This window comes from Micromys minutus, assembly GCF_963924665.1.
Source record: "Micromys minutus genome assembly, chromosome: 2".
Lineage (NCBI taxonomy): Eukaryota > Metazoa > Chordata > Mammalia > Rodentia > Muridae > Micromys > Micromys minutus.
The window spans coordinates 2017677-2034307 of record NC_137971.1 but is presented as its reverse complement, the minus strand read 5'-3'; the positions used below and the strand labels follow the sequence as shown (position 1 = coordinate 2034307).

Sequence of the window (16631 nt, the reverse complement as noted above, 5' to 3'; positions counted from 1 at the left end):
ACCCAATTAAACACACCATACAGAAACTAATTAAGGCAGACAGATGGAGAATTACGGGCCACACCATTCAAATCTGCGACAGCATCTACCAGCAGGAATTTAAAGTAGTTCCTTATGTTTGCTTGCCAGAATCATAGTGATAATTCAGAGAAGTGCCACTATCTGTATTGTGCACAGATTATAAACCCGGCTTTAATTTCTCGGCCCCTTTTTCCCAAATATAAAGGCTTAATTGGTCTTAAGGGAAAGAAATCACTCTTATCAGATTCCCTGCTCAGGCGCAATACAAGGGCAGCTCTAAGCTAGTCTCGCAAGCTTTCTTCCTCTCACCGACCTGTTTTTGAAATGGCAAAAAAGCAATCTATATGAACTTCTGAACTATTAAGCGGTTCTAATAAAACTGGCACGAATCACCCATGGAGCGCTCGTGGTATGTTTTGTAATTCCTTCCGCAATCACACAGTTGGTAATTGTCTCACAAAGGCGTGTAATCAGGGGGACAATGAAAATATGCAGGATGCTGGAGATTAGAGAAAGAGGCTAATGAGGACAAACAGGTCTAATGTTACCGAACTGCCACTGGGGTGGGGGGGACACAACAAAACCAACCAAAGGTTCTTAGAGTCAGGGCTTCAAGGTCAGTTTTGGATCAGAATGCTACATGTAATTAATTGGGGCTTAAATTTTTAGAGCCACTTGGAAAATAAGTTGGATCTTAAAAGAAGAGGGGGGGGGAGGGAGGGAGGGAGGGAGGGAGAGAGAGACAGAGAGAGAGAGAGAGAGAGAGAGAGAGAGAGGGAGGGAGGGAGGGAGGGAAGGAGGGAGACCCCCCATGGAAGAAACCATCACATTGTTACTCAAGAAAATCTCTGGTTATTACCAAGAAGAAAAGGCCTTAAAATCCAAGCCAAGCCACTGTATATCATCATGACATTAAAAATTTACCCAAAAGGGTACATTATGTTTGAGTCTGTTTAGAATTGACCTGCAGATTATAAATTTAAGGAAATTTCTTGACTACAGGAGGATGACCTCTCCCAAAGGGGAGCTACAGGTTTACAGAGATAGCTCAGGAGGTTGGAACACATGAGAAAACGAGTTCAAATCCACAGAATCCATGTTAAAAAAAATAATAAAGCAAGTATGGCTGAGGATGTCTGTGACACAAGCACTGCACTGGACAGAAAAAAGAGGTCAAAGCAGGTTGCTGAGTGGAAGTCTAGCTCCACGTTCATAAGAGGTGCTGCTGTCTCAACAGTGTTAGGGCTCATGCAGCAGGTGTTTTCCTCTGGCCTCTGCACACACATAGTCCTGCACATCTGCATCCACGCACATGCACACACCAGCATGACACACACACACGCAAGCACATGCACACACACATACACATGCATTCAAGCATGCACACACACACACACATGCACGCACACACATACACACCCTCACACACCTTGCTCAGAGGACAGACTGACTCAGGAGCTGGGAATGAGCCAATCAATCCTTCAGCATTGGACTGGGAAGTGCCACAGCAACACAGTTATTCCCTTCAACTAGACACAACCTCGCCCTGCCTGAGAAGGGAGTCTCAACTGATGACTCAGATCAGATTAGCCTGTGGTGGGTTGTCTGGATTATTAACTGATCCATCCCTGTCCACTGTGGCTAGAACCATTCCCAAGGCTGGTGGTCCTGGGTTGTAAGCCAAAGTGGTGGCAACACACTTTTAACACCAGCACTTGGGAGGCAGAGGCAGGTGGATCTCTGTGAGTTCCAGACCAGAAGAGCTACACAGTGGGACTGGGGAGAAAATGGCTACTTCAGTATAAGCCTATGAGCCAGCAGAGCTTTCCTCCTTGGCAAGCTCCTGTCCTGACTCCTCTCAATGACAGACCACACCCTCAATGAACATGTTTCTCCCACTATATTGCATTTGACCAGTGGTTTGGGGTTTTTGTTTGTCTGTTTGTTTATCACAGCAACAGAAACCAAACAAGAACTGGCTAATGAGCCGCTTGTGTTATGAATATTAATGAGGAGGTAGAGGCAGAGGAGGAGCCTGGGGAAAGCACAGAGAAGATGTGGAATTCGAACATCTTGCTGAGGCTCTGGCTACAGAAGCCATAGAATATGGCCACACAGGAGCCAGTGTTTAACCACAGTAGAGTTAGTGATCCAGCCAGAGGGGGCGTATGAGGAACAAGGAGGAAGCAAGATCAGAGGGCTATTGGTCAGCGCAATGCAGACTTTGGGATGCAGACCAACCTGTGCAAAGCACAGGCAGTCCCAAGACCTGGAGGGACACAATTAGGACACCTAGGACAACCTCAGAAAGTCACACTGCTAATGCAGTGCAAATGACTAGATGGGAGAAGGCAAGCAGGAGGGGTCAAAAAGATCTTATACAGATCTGGATTTGCAGCTGACAAGTTCAGGAGAGCTATGTAATGGGTACGTAGCAACCTTGGTCCAGGAGGTGCTCTCATGGCTGCAGCCTTGTGAGCTCTGCGTATGAACTCTGGACCAGCCACTGGTGTCTCTGCCCTTCTCTTCACTTGCTCCTCTCAACCTAGTTCCTGAATCTAACTGTCTATCTGAACAGCCATTAGCTGGTCTGAGTCCCCTTGTCTAAGGCATTGACATTTCTCTGCCTTACCTCCTTGCCTGTCTGTTTACCTGCTCACCTTCCTTCTCGCTTTCCCCTCCCTTCCCCATTCTTTGATCTTCCCAAGCTTCAGGCAGAGTGACTGCTTTGGAGAATGAATCTGGCTGCATTCCTACTTCACACTTCTATTCTGAGGAGAAGCATCATCATCTTGACCTCTGCTTTGGGAACCTGGCTCCCACGCACACCTCAGCCTCCTTCCCTGGCTCCTGAGTCAAAGCAGCAGAAGAATCTGTAGGTTTTCTGATCCATGAAGCTCTTCCTTGCTTCGGACCTTTAGACATACCACTATGCTTGCTCCTAATCAACTTGAATGCTGCCTAATGGTACTAGCATTCTACCATTGCAGTTTCTCAGAGCCACACCCTTCTTCCCACAGTATTAAATGCTATCAATTTTATGTGTAAGGTCACTTGTTTACACCTTGTCTGATTACACTAGCACGTGACTAGCAGAGAACAGCTGATAAGATAAATTGATAAGATCCCAATCCCCCTCCTTGACCCTGATAGAGATAAGAAGTCTTTCTCCAAATCTCCTTTGGGATGACCTCCTCTCAGATGAAAATTCCCAGAGAAAGCAAAGTTCTTAGAACATTCCCTTGATCTACTCTAGATAGAAAGCTGTAGGAAGGTGTGATGGTTTGGATATGCTTGGCCTAGCACTATTAGAAGGTATGGCCTTGTTGGAGTGGGTATGACTCTGTTGAGTAGGTGTGTCACTGGGTGTGGGTTTTAAGATCCTCGTCCTAGCTGCCTGGAAGCCAGTATTCTGCTAGCAGCCTTCAGCTAAAGATGTAGAATTCTCAGCTCCTCCTGCACCATGCCTACCTGGATGCTGCCATGTTCCTACCTTGATGATAATTAAATGTTGTCCTTTATAAAACTTGCCTTGGTCATGGTGTCTGCTCAGAGCAGTAAAACCCTAAGTAAGGCAGAAGTCAATGCCTATCCTTCTGATGGTTGTTTTGCAACTGCAGACACATCAATTACTGACAAGCAGCCCTCCATCACCCGCTTGAGGGTAACCGAACAGATACGACACTTACCCGTCTCTGGCTGAGCTGCCTTTTCTTTCTTAGTGCTACTGCCAGTGGGGTGAGATCGCTTCCGGATCATAGACATGAGAGACCTTTGGGAAAAAGGAAGATTCCAAAGAAATTAGTGGCTGCCCTACTGTTCAAATGGTAAAATGGACAGTTCTAAACCAGCTCTCCTATACTTGCATGGATTCTCAACTAGAACCTAAGCAGCTGCTTTCTGCTTTGGTCAATATTACAGTCTTCATTGGTTTGCAGACAAGGAAAATGTATCACATTTCCCGAATAAAACTAACCTGATCAGGGGAGGGATGGGCCTGGCTGCCAGCCGTTGGTGAAAACAGCCTTATAGAAGGAAATGGGGAGGAGAATTTTCATCATGTGTATGTAAGATACAGAACTAGTTATCCAAGAAATACTGGTTCCCTAGGGAGTCCTTTCCAGACACAAGGAAATATAAAAATTCAATGTGAGTTTGAATCAAAATATTGGTGTGGGACAGGGAATATGGTCCAGCGGTGGTATTCACCTAGCCTGTGAGCCCCTACATTCAGCTCCAACAGAACAGGCTGTGCCGTCAATAAACATCTGCTTATGAAACAGGAGGGTAAACCATCCAGCTTATACAGTGTAAGCCAGGCACCCAAGGACAGAGCAGATCTCCATTGCTGTCTCTCCAGCCTGGGCTTTTAAAAGTGCACATAAAACGTAAATTATGACAAACTGGACCACATTAAAATCTAAAAGCCTGTGTGCCTTTAAAATGCATTATGAACAGTAAAAAGACAAATTAGCAAACATATAAGAGGGTCCCATGAAAAAAAATCTAACATTGAATACAGCCCAATTTAAAAAATGGATTAAAAAAAAACCTGAAAATAAATCATGAAAGATGATGTTCAACTTTCCAACACACAGACAAAAAAAAAAAAAAGTATTTGATTATCTTAATTATTAGGGGAATGTGGTTTTTAAAGAGAGATGTTGTTCGCTTAGCACATCCATGAAAAAAATTCAAGTCTGAAAACATTGAAGATATCCAGCTAAGGCAGGCGTGCCAGGTATCAGCACCACTGTGGGAAACTGTCTGACATTACTTCACGGTGCTTAGATATATGTAGGCATGAGCCAGTGACTACGTGATCAGCTACATCACAGAGACACAAGTGTTCATGCCAGACATGGGTGCAGGACACTTCACACAGACTCTACAGTTTAGGACTCTGCCAGCACAGAGCTGGCAGACCACCCACACAGGACAACACAAGAGAACCTTGTAAAATAAAGTAGACTGAGGGAAAAAATGGATATAGGGAAAAGTCACTCAGAAAGTTTAAAAAAAGGGAGGGGCCTCTTGGTTTACAGTATAAATTCCCATTCCATACTATTTAAAAATTGAATGTAGGTCTGTACATTTCTGTATATATGAAAGCATTTCTTCACAAAAAATGTTTACAAAGGGCCAGTGAGCTGGTTTCGGGGGTAAAAGCATTTGCCTCCTAAACCCAACCCTTGAGTTTGATACCAGAGACCAAGGTAGAAGGGTAGAACCAACTTCCAGTAGTTTCCCTCTGACCTTCACCTGTATACCATAACATGCATATGTGCATACACACACACACACACGTGCACACACAATAAAAAATATTTTACAAGAAAGTGTTTTAATTTTTTCAACTTTGTTATTAATGCCCCGTGTGGTAAATTCTGACAAATAAAGCTCTAAGAAAGGTACCCCGAGAGGCTGACCACAAAACAAGCGTGGAGGAAAGGGATAAAGGACCACACAGATGAAGCCCTGCTCAGAAGAGAACCCCATGTGCTGTTGCAGTGCTGAGAATCTAACGTGGGCCTCACATGTCCAGGCTCAGCTACACGTGGCCACATCCTCAGCTCCCAATATTTCTCACTCAGTTTTTATTTTTTCTTTCTTACTTTTTACTTCTGCAGCTGGCAATATTAAATCAATCTTCTTTTGAATTGCCTCTCCTTAAAATTACCAGGCACACTGGGCGATCGCCTCACAGAGCACAGTCAAAAGCGTTGTAGGCATAGTCTTGGTGTTACTACTGAATGCCAGATGACACCCACTTTATTTTCTGTGGGCTCATTAAGATCCCAAATAGAACTATTTTTTTAAATTAGACTTTCTAATTTGAATAGAATTTTGACTTTAAAATATCATATTTTTATCTCTGATGTTATAAGTAATAAAATACTGGTTTTTCTATCCCACCCCCCCCCCACCAAAGAGGATTCAAATGTCTACGTGTGAGCCCATGCCAGGGTAGACAGGGAGGTCTTCAGGAGCCAGAAGTGATCTCAGTCTCATTTGATATCACACTCTTAACAACCTCATGTCTGGGTACATGAGCATTATTCTGTACAGAGGTAACGAAACAGAGATTTGTCTGTACTGCCCAGACTATTTGCCTATATTTGCATGTATGAAGCAGGAACCTGTGATCTTCATCACCCATCAACCTAAGTGGACCAGAAAGATGTTAGCATAAGGTTAAAGCCAAAGCTGGAAACGTGACAGGCTATCAAGAGAGAACTTACACTACAAAGAAAATATACAACACAGGAGCCACTCGTTAGGTGAAATGACTTGACCAACAACCCAAGCTTCTGCTCACCCGCCTACCCCCAATTAACCTAGTAGGCTGAGTCGGGCATGTTGCCCTCCCAGATGCCGGCCTCACCCAATCACTGAAAGCCTGAGCTGAACAAAGATTGGCAGCTCTTGTCGCCAATGAGAAAGAGTCTCTTCTGCCTTCTAACAGAAACACTCTATTTTTCCCGCTTTCGAACCTGGCCTCCTGGATCTCAAGTCTGCCAACCTTCAGAGGAGTACTCTACCACAGGTTTTTGGGCTTCGGACACAGCCTTGAAGGAACACGAGGCGGATGTTCTAGGTCCTCGGCTTGCCAAGTTGCCCTACAGGTCTTGGGACTTCTTAGCCCTCTCTACTCACGTGAGTCAGTTCCCTGTAATGAATCTATAGAGTCTCATGTCACCACCCAGTCAACGAGAGGCCACATATATAGTAATGGTCTCAGAAGAGAACGTCGCCTAGTAAGTAGACAGCCATCTTAGTCTGAGCAAGTATGGTGTGCTTTAATGAAGCAGTCGCCTCATTGCTGAGAAGTACCCCAGTGTTCTCATGCTTCTTTTTCTATGGATAGATCCTGCGCTTGTTCATGCAGAAAGACGCACCCTATCCTCCACCCTCTGCCCCTGAGACTTGCTTCTTCAGGACCTATCCTACTGTCCTTTCTCTTTCCTCTAAGGTATCTGTCCTTAGGAGCTGGAAGACACTGAGAGAAGCCAGAAGCTACTGAGGAAGTGATGGTCTGAGTCCCTTCCCCACCCCTACCATGGCCACTCACTCTATCCATGATCTATGTCAGGATAAAAGAAGTAAATGGCTCAAGAACTAAGTTGGAAACCATGGGTGGGTTTAGTAACCTTGAGAGCTCAATGCATATGCAAAAAATATCTTTGATAGGAAATTATTTTTCGAATTTTTTTTCCGGAAAAGTTATCTCCCGTACTGTTTAAATCTATCTTAAAAGTTATTCATATTATTCAATGAAAATTTTCTTTTAAGGGTCTTACAAAAGAGTCAATGGTTGAGGCTTATAGTCTTAATTCTTGTATTCACTTCTCAGTAAAGAGTTCTGTAGAGAAAATGCTATTTTGATTACACTTTCAATTCTAGGGGCTCTCGGCATTTCTAAGGCTAAAAATCAAAGGGCGACAGCAAGACTGTAATTGCTTTTTAATGGTTCTCCCTTCTCACAGAAGTGACCTTTCTTATCAGCTCAAAATTCTAGACCCCAGAGAAAGATCAGAGTGACGCTTTTCCCATTTTAAATGTCACCTTTGGAATATCTCCTACAGGTTTAGCTACCCAGGAAAGAGAGAATTTAAAATACCTGAAATTCTTTCAATTGACTCTTGGACTCGATCACTTGTAAAGATTATTTAACCTCAACTACTTCAATGGCTTAAAGTAGATTATGTCATACCCAACTTGGCAAGGCAAAGTAATGAGACCCTTTTTCAAAAGCAAAGTCCCATTTCCACAGTCGTGTGGGAGGGACCTGCTACACATTCTATTCAGCTGGATAAGCTAAGGTGCTTCTCTGTGTGAAAGGATTAAACAAATCACATGAGTTAATGAAAGCTAAAACATCCAGCAGAAGTTTAAATGCCATTTGTTGAAGAATAAATTATCCGAAGGCAGCCTAACTAACCTCACGAGGAGGTAGGCAGCCATCAGGATAAGTAGCCTGATTCCTCTAATTCTGGATGCTGGTGGGTAGAATCACCAAGAAGGCAAAGTCTCTAGAATGTATGTCAGGAGGAGGTAATGAAAACCAGCCAGGCTTCAGAAAAAGAGAATCCTGGCCTGTGTATACGATTCCTTCGCCAAGATCTTCAACAGTGATTTTTCTTGTGGAAGGTTCTACTTTCGGTATTACTAAAGGCTTAACTATCAAGATTGGGATAAGGGATATTTAGTACTTTTAGATTAATCACTGCTTATAATGATTAGGAGGTTTAAGGTTTAACTTATGACTTTTAAAAAATGTATAAGCTAGAGCCTTCAAATTCAAATTATGAGGAGGAAGGAGTAAAGCAATTTGGATAAGCTCAAAATTCCTTGGTCCCACCAGTGAAGAAAATCCTAATGCTAGGGGTGGATTTTTAAAATTCGAAGTATCTGAGTTGAAGGATAAACATCTACTTCTTGGAGTTTGGAACATTGCCACAGAATCCAAGTCCCAAAAGGGGATATGTGGGTCCTGAGGAATTCTTTGAAAGGTGATTTTAAAACCCAAGGATCTACAAGAAGACATCTTCTGTCTCCCTAATGATACAACCTATGCTGGGAACACAAAGAAGACAGAGCTGAGGATATGACTGAGCGTGGAGCACCTGGCTGCCATACTTGAAGCCCTGAGCTTGATTTCCTGCACAGCAGAAGCTGGCCTGGTGTCTATAATCCCTGTATTAGGAGGCAGACATAAGAGGATCAGATTCAAGGTCATCCTAGGTCATCCTCAACTTTAGAGTGAGTTCGAGACCAGTCTGGAATACAGCAACTGTTTCAGTAAAGAAAAAAACCAAAACAAAACAGACTATGTATGGTGACTAGCAGGGTCAAGGACATGGAATGACACAGGTATTGGGAAGGTCCTCAATGTCACTTACCGGATTGGGTTGGGAGGTGGAGGGGGGAGAGGTGGAGGAGGAGGAGGTGGGGGAGGCACCGAATTCTCCGACTGGTTCACTCGCTTCTGGAGTTCGTCCACTGTACAGGGAGCAAGCATTCAGAGAGAGCTGAGATAAATGACTTCGTACTCTCCAGGACACACTGTTCATACGAGTAACAGAAAAAGCCATCCTCTCAGATCTAAGATGGAGGCCCACTTAGACATTTCCAGAGAAAACTGCAGACTTGCAACTTTGTGTCATCTCGTCCATCACTAACTTCATCAACATCTAACCCTTCATCTGTTAAAGCGACTGCCAGAGAATGTGGCTAGCTGGGAGAGCAACAACTGAATAGACTGATGGAGTGTAGGTAACAACACCGAGAAAAAAATTCATGCTAGATGTTAAATGCGTGCAGACCGAGGGCTACTAAGGTGACATTTGCAATGCATTTTAGCCATTGCCTTCTTCTCCCCTATACTTAATTTCCTCAAAAACCAGCAAACACTGGAGTTTTAACTAGATTCACATCCCTAAATATCTGTGAGAAATGTCATTTATTCTTTCAAGCCACAATAACATGGGTGTCAATGTTGTTATCGGACCTGTACATGGAACTCGGTTGTGCCCAGTTCATGATTAAAGGGCTCAATGTAAGTTTGTATCATAGAGCCAGAGGTACAGCTCTGTTTTAGGGCTCTTGCCTAACAATCCCAAAGTGCTGGGTTGAAATATCTGGCTCCACACTACAAAAGGAAAGAAATATATATTATAGCCTCATACATGATGGGTACCACACACCGCCCTTCCTTCAGTAAACACACTTTCCCTGTCTATCCTTAAGCAGACAGTGTGGAGCTAGAGGTTATATTCTCCACAGCTAGTGTGTGTGTGTGTGTGTGTGTTTAGGTCAAAGGTCAACATCAGGATTATCTGATTATTTGACATGGGAAGATGTACCCTAAATCTGTCCTATACCCTCCAGAGCCAGGCCAAGTAAAAGAATGTGGAAGAAGGGAGCTCTGATTTTTGCCTACTAGCCCTGCTTTCATAGGCAAGCTCATCTACCCTGACACCAAGGCTCACAGCACTGGTGTTGAAACCTACTTCTTCAGGTTTCTAACATAGCCTGAAGAAGCTCTGTGGGAATGCTCCCAACCCCAGCACCAGACTTCAAGTGCTGAGGCATCCAGCTTTTCAGACTGAACCACTAATTGATTCTTAACTGTTCTGTAGAGAAACAGCCTTCATTACGTTATCTGGAACCACAGCCTGTAATCCAGATGAATAAATCTAATAAATCCCATGTATGTATTCATTTTTATCAGTTCCTTTCCTTTAGAGAGCTCAGACTCATACCCTCTCCCTCGAGATGGAAAAACATCCATGTGCTACCATAGCCTGTAGGTCAATGTCAAGGTGGTACATGACTGGACAATAGAGAGTGGGCAGAGAGAGAGTTCTGGTAAGGAGAGAGGAGATGGGAAAATTGGAGATTGAGGAGGAGGTAACATAGAAGCAGATGTGGATGTTTCTCTTAGCGCTTCTCTAGATAGATAAGGTTGTTATGATTTCTAAGGGTTTCTATAGGTTGATTTATCTTATCTAGATGGGCAATTTATAGTTTTGTCAACTGCTTATAAGCTTATTATGTAGAGGGATTATGGATTGAGAAGTTAACATATAAACCTGTTTGATAAGTTAATGATTGTGGAGTCATGTTTTTACTGGGCGGTGGAGGACAGTGTGTGAAAGCAACATGCTGGGGAGGTTGTGGAGCTCCGGGGACAGAAGAAGCTCGAGAGGCTTGTGGATACCATAATACTACCCAGTGCTTGGCTCTACACTAGAGTGGCATCCACGGAGTGAGACTTCAGTGCTGATAACAATAGAACCTGTTTTATATTTACTGCTACAAACCCCCAGTGAAAAAGCACAGACTATTTTCTTCTGTGTTTCTTCTGTTTTCAGATTTACTTATTTTATCTGATGTATATGAGTGTTTTGCCCACATCTATCTGTCCTCACTGTGGATCCAGTGCCCTCGGAGGACAGAAGGTGTCAGATCCCTTAGATGTTTGTGAGGCAGCATATGAGTGGTGTGTTTGAACCAGGGTCCTTTGCAGGAGCAGCGAGTGCTCTTGATCCCTGAGCTCCAGCCCCTTGAGGCCTGGCTGCCAACACAGCAGATCCTAAACCAGTTCAAACTAGAACCTCAGATGTCTGTCATGCTGCTTCCATAGAGATGGCTTTGCCTATAGGCTACCCTGAGACTTACTAAAGAGAATAGAAACTTTCTTAATTTTGGATATTTTTAAAAAGTAAATTGTAATCACTTTTTATTGTGAAAATTTAAAAAGAACTGAATGCTGCAAAAATGAAATAACAAAGCTTACATGGTTCTTCTGCACAGATTCCAAAATTCTATTATAAAATTAAATGGAAAATATGTGAAGTGAATATTGAAGCTGTTATAAAGAGAAATGTACCTGTCATGAATTACCCACCTTCTCACAGAGACTTATAACTGTGTAGTTATCCAACTCATACATTTTTGTGAGCCTCCAGCACTGGATGAATAAATCCCTTGATTTCAGAATCCCTGGTGTTTTAAAAGTTTTTCCATTTAATATATATATTGCTGCCTATTTCATTGTTAGGTGTGGTATAGAAAGTAATATTTCATATGCATAATTAAACCCCAAAGACGAAGGGGACACAAATACCAAAGATGAGGGTATTACTTTTAAGAAGAAAGGAAGGAGTGTTTAATTCTTTTGGGAAAAGCACTTTGACATCAACAGAGAAAAGTTAAGCGCTTAGTAAGCTTTTCCTTCTAAAGGCCGGGGACGGTGACAGTTTGGGTCTTCCGTGCCAATGGCACCAATGGGCCTTGGTTCCTGTAGGAAGCTCCTAGGGGCTCTATACTAGAGGGGGAGGGAGAGAGAGAGAGAGAGAGAGAGAGAGAGAGAGAGAGAGAGAGAGAGAGAGAGAGACTAAGGAGATAGGAAGAGAGAGAAGAGAAGAGAGAGGATGTTAAATGTTGCAGTATTTGTGACTCACTTGGTTAAGAGGGATATTTTGCAGAGCTGTGATAGTTAGAAATTAAGACCTTTCAAAAGCAAGTCAGCAGGTTGGGGAGACTGCTTGGTTTCGTGACACTCACTGGGCAAGCATAAGGACTATCCCTCGACTCCCCAGAGCCCATGGAAAGAGCTGTGTATGGTGGCATATGCTTGCAACGCGAGTGCTCTGAAAGTGGAAACAGGAGAATCTATGGCACTCCCTGGTCAGCAAGCTGAGCTTACTGGTGAGCCTGAGACACTAGTTACAGATATCTTACCTTAATAAAAGGACAACAAGGAAAAAACAAAGAAAAACAAGATGTGAGCCTGGGTAGGTAGCTTGGCAATTAAAAGCAGTTGCTGCTTTTACAGAGGACTCAGGTTTGGTTCCCACCACACACATGGTACATACCAGGCACACACATGGTGCATATCAAGCACACATGGTGCATACCAAACACACATGGTGCATATAAAACACACATGGTACACAGAAGCTCATTCACATAAAATAAAAATGAGTATTTTAAAAAAGGAAAACCAAGGTGGATGGTTCCTGACATTGATCTCTGGCGTCCACATGTTGCAGACATATGCACACCCAAGCAAACAAACAAACAGACAAATTTGGGTTATCTTTCCCTACAGTGCTTAGAACTAACTGCAGACACACTGCCGTGGGCATGAGCGATGGGCGCAGCCTGACTGGGGCTCTCACCTGAATGCTTCAGGTTCCGGGCCTTCTCCTCTGAGCTCTGGTATTTCTGCTCCAACTCCTTCTTGTCATCTTCCAGGAGCTCCAGCTGTTGTCTGAGGTGATGGATCTCTTTGTGAAGTGCTTCATTCTCCAGCCGTTCCTCTAACTCTTTGACCTGGAAGTTTTACACAGCTTAAATAGGGCTGCCATGTTTCCCCTTGTCAATGGGAAGGGGAGGAGGATGAATATTTTTATCATACACATACACACACACCTACCACACAACAGGAAGACTCTAATCCACCTTAAAGCCACACAGATTCTGGGTCTAGACAACCCTAGTACTTGTAAGTCAGTGTCTCTTTTCTTATTTTTCCTGAGTAGTTACAGTAACAAACTAAAACGACATTTTAAAAACATGAATCACAAAGTAAAATATATAAAACTTATTTTAAAGGAGATGCATCATTTCTATGTTGTTTTCCAACAGAAAAATTTTGATAATGTTTTTAAAAGATCCCTGGGACCCATGGAGAAGAGACAGGGAAGAAGGGAGAGGCCTTTTAGTCAGTAATGGCATTTTTTTCAAAAAAAAAAAAGATCTTTTTTTTATGTGTTTGTCTGTTATGATGTATGTGCACCATCTGAGGGCAGTTTCCTTGGAGGCCAGAAGAGGACGTCAGATTCCCTGGGACTGGAGCTACAGACTTCTGAGCTATGGTGTGGGTGCTGGGAAGTGAACCCAGGTCCTCTGGAAGAGCAGCAAATGTTCTTACCTGCTGAGGCATCTCTCTAGCCCCAGTATTTGTGACCCAGTGTTCAGATGCTTGCGCAGTACATCCAAGGCCCTGAATCCCATCCCTAGCACAAAAACCAGCCAAACAACAACAGCAGTGTGCCTCAGGCCAAAGCAAAAACACCTCGCTAAAACTTAAAAACCTAAGAATTACCTAACTGTCCACCAACATTATCATTTCACAGACTTTGAGAAAACTCAAGACAGCCACAGAAAGCCATGCAGTTCAATACACACTTAGGTGAGAAGACATATCAGCAGTGACAAATGGTTAAAGAAGGACATGCATCTCATAACTCCACTGACACAAACTGTACACATGTTATCATAACTGTCTATTAAAGCCTAGAGCTGCCCAGATGTACTATATACCACAGATTCTCGGGTAATCTTAATTTCCTTTTATTTGTTCTACATTTCAAAGAAAGTTTGTTTACTATAAGAAACAGATGTTAGTTGTATAGAAGCGCGGAGCCTGTGTGGAAATAATGCTCAGGTGGGAGATACTTTCCACCACACACAGTAGAGTGTTCAGAATAAATGACTAGGGCAGAATAGTGCCTGCAGAACCGGCGATGGCGACAACTCCTCCCACAGTGGCCTCTGCTCATTTACCGGGCAAGAACATAGAAAACAGCTCATTCCTAGAGTCCTGATCAATTTATTGAACTCTGAACATGTATTATCTACTACCCAAGTTAGCAACAAATACTATCTGTCTTCTTAGGACCAAAAGTTAAATTTTAACATAAGCTAAACACATATGTACACACATGTACACATGCACACATACATATATGTTTGCATGCATGCACACGTACATGCATACACACATGTACACATGTTCACATGAATGTACACAAGCACACACATCATACATACTCATACATTCTTTCTTTCTGGAGAAGTGATCCCTGCACAAAGGGGGCAGAAAAAGAAATTCTTCATCTTTGGCCTTGAGGAACAGAGGCTTTCTGGAAATCTGCCAACACTTCCCACTGAGGCAGCAGAAATCTAGCCTGACCTCACTGCTAGATATAAAAAAAACCTGGAGATGTGCTGGCTCTGATGTAAGGACCTATAAATATTGATGCCATAATTCTGAGGTGGCTCCTATGAGTCTTTCTTCTGCCTCTCCATGTTGACTGGAAACTGAATAAAGAGTTAAGCTACACAAGTCTTCACGGTCAGAAATTGTAACTAAGAAAACAATTACTACTAACATTTTTTTTCCTTCCTTCTCAGAATAAAACACTATGTCCCTCTCTGAGACCAATACACTCTCCTATGTGTATTCAATCATCTCTGCAAACCATACCATTCGCAAAGAGACTTGGAGGCTACAATCCTTGCCTTTGCTTCTTCAAACCTCATTTTAAAGACTCCACGTCAGTGGCCTATAAACTTTAGCTCAGCAGTACATGAAATTTTCATGGTAGCTATTGTTTTCTTAAAGATGATTAGAACTTAGTAAGCAAGGCAAAGTATGAACCTCTAGAAGGTCACAGTGGCACCTATTATTTTAATGTGTGACTGTACAGATTGCATGCACATTCACACATGTCTACATATGTATGCATATGTGTATGTGCGTGTTATGTGTAATATGGTGTGGGTGTATGTGGTGTGTGAATGCACATGGGTGTGTCTGCCTGTGTGTACATGTAATGTATTGTGTACACAATGCATGTATGTATGCATGTGTATGTACATGTGTGTACGTGTGTGTGTGTGTGTGTGTGTGTGTGTGTGTGTGTGTGTGTGTGTGTGTATACAGCTGCAGAATAAAATCAGTTACCTTTTGCTGATGTTGGATCCTCTCTTCTTCAAGCTGCTGGGTAAGTTTTGAGTTTTCTTCTAAAGCTTTCAGAAGCTGCTGGTCAGGAAGGGAGCTCTGCAGCAGAAGGTGGCTTTGTCTCTTCAGCTTGTTTTGTTCAATGAACATCTATAAAGTCAATTACAAAAATATATACATCAGCCCAGCCCATGTGGCTCAAATGGCACTGGCAGCTCTTGAAGACACTGAAGGAAATGCCCGAGGTAGAAGCTCCTGGGGCAGCCATAATGTGGTCCCTGAGTTCACATGAACTTCAAGACCCAAGTCGTTACCCCAAGCAAGGTGTAGTAAACAGTACAGTTCTACACCTCGATTTTACATGTTCTCCTACTGGCTTAAAATACATTAACAGTAAAAGTGTCTGTGTCAGCGATACCCCAGGGGTTCTTTATGTTTTACTTTCAGCTGACTTCTCTAATATGACTAGGGAACCTTCACCAATCACTGTAACTTGGTAGACATCACTCTGTCTCTGGTTAAAATCTCTAAATAGGTACGGTCCAGATGAAGAAGCCAAGGCTCAGAGAGAACAAGGACCCCCACGGATGCTCAGATAACAAGATCCGGAACTTAAGCTGCAAGACAAACCTCTTGACTACCCACAACCCCCTCTGCTCTTTATCAGACTATTTTAGACCAGTTGGTTTCCCCCAGGAGTGAAACGTCGCAAGAGGAGGTCCAAGGAGAGGGGTCAATATTAACATTTATCAAACGATGCATCGAGTTGCTTACAGATGGGATCCACTAACTTGCTCACATCGACACAGTTGACAGAACCATTGTTTTCTGTTTGTCTGTTATTTATTTTCTCCATCTCCACACCAAGCAGGATGGAGGACAGTTCGGAGCATGAGCTACTTCACAGACTAGAAGTCCCAGACCAGCAAAGCGTTTCACTGTCAGGATCTTACAGGCATCTTATACTGACATCGTGGCTTAACTGTATGTAAGGTGTGCACAGCAGGATGGCTCGCTGAGCACACTTACAACTTCACCTGACGTGTAACACGAATGTCAGCAAATATAACCCAGGACAAAATACATTTTTTACAGACCTCCATGTAAAAAGACTACACAGTCTATAAGTTTAGGCCTGGTCAGTCAAACCCACCATAGATTGTTTAATACAAACACATTTATGTTTTCTTCCCAATGTCTTCCCAGAAGGAGAAAAAAAAAAGGCTAGAAGTGGGTTAGGGTTGGTGGCCAGTCAGTCCAGCCAATCAGTGAGTTTCAGGTTCAAAGACAGACCCTGCCTCAAAAAACAACGTGGAAACACACCCAGTATTGACCACTGGCCTCCAAACAT

The 16631-nt window shown here is 43.1% G+C and overlaps 1 protein-coding gene across 1 annotated transcript in view; it reads right to left on the bottom strand.

Moving 5' to 3' along the window:
* Positions 1 to 16631, bottom strand: part of SHTN1 (shootin 1) — a gene marked incomplete at its 5' end in the record, with an annotated part of 105197 nt that overhangs the window by 33171 nt on the left and 55395 nt on the right. The window contains 4 exons of the mRNA XM_080911736.1: positions 3711 to 3793; positions 8925 to 9024; positions 12711 to 12864; positions 15284 to 15430. Of these exons, the coding sequence (XP_080767862.1) occupies positions 3711 to 3793; positions 8925 to 9024; positions 12711 to 12864; positions 15284 to 15430 (484 nt within the window). The remainder of the gene's footprint in view (positions 1 to 3710; positions 3794 to 8924; positions 9025 to 12710; positions 12865 to 15283; positions 15431 to 16631) is intronic.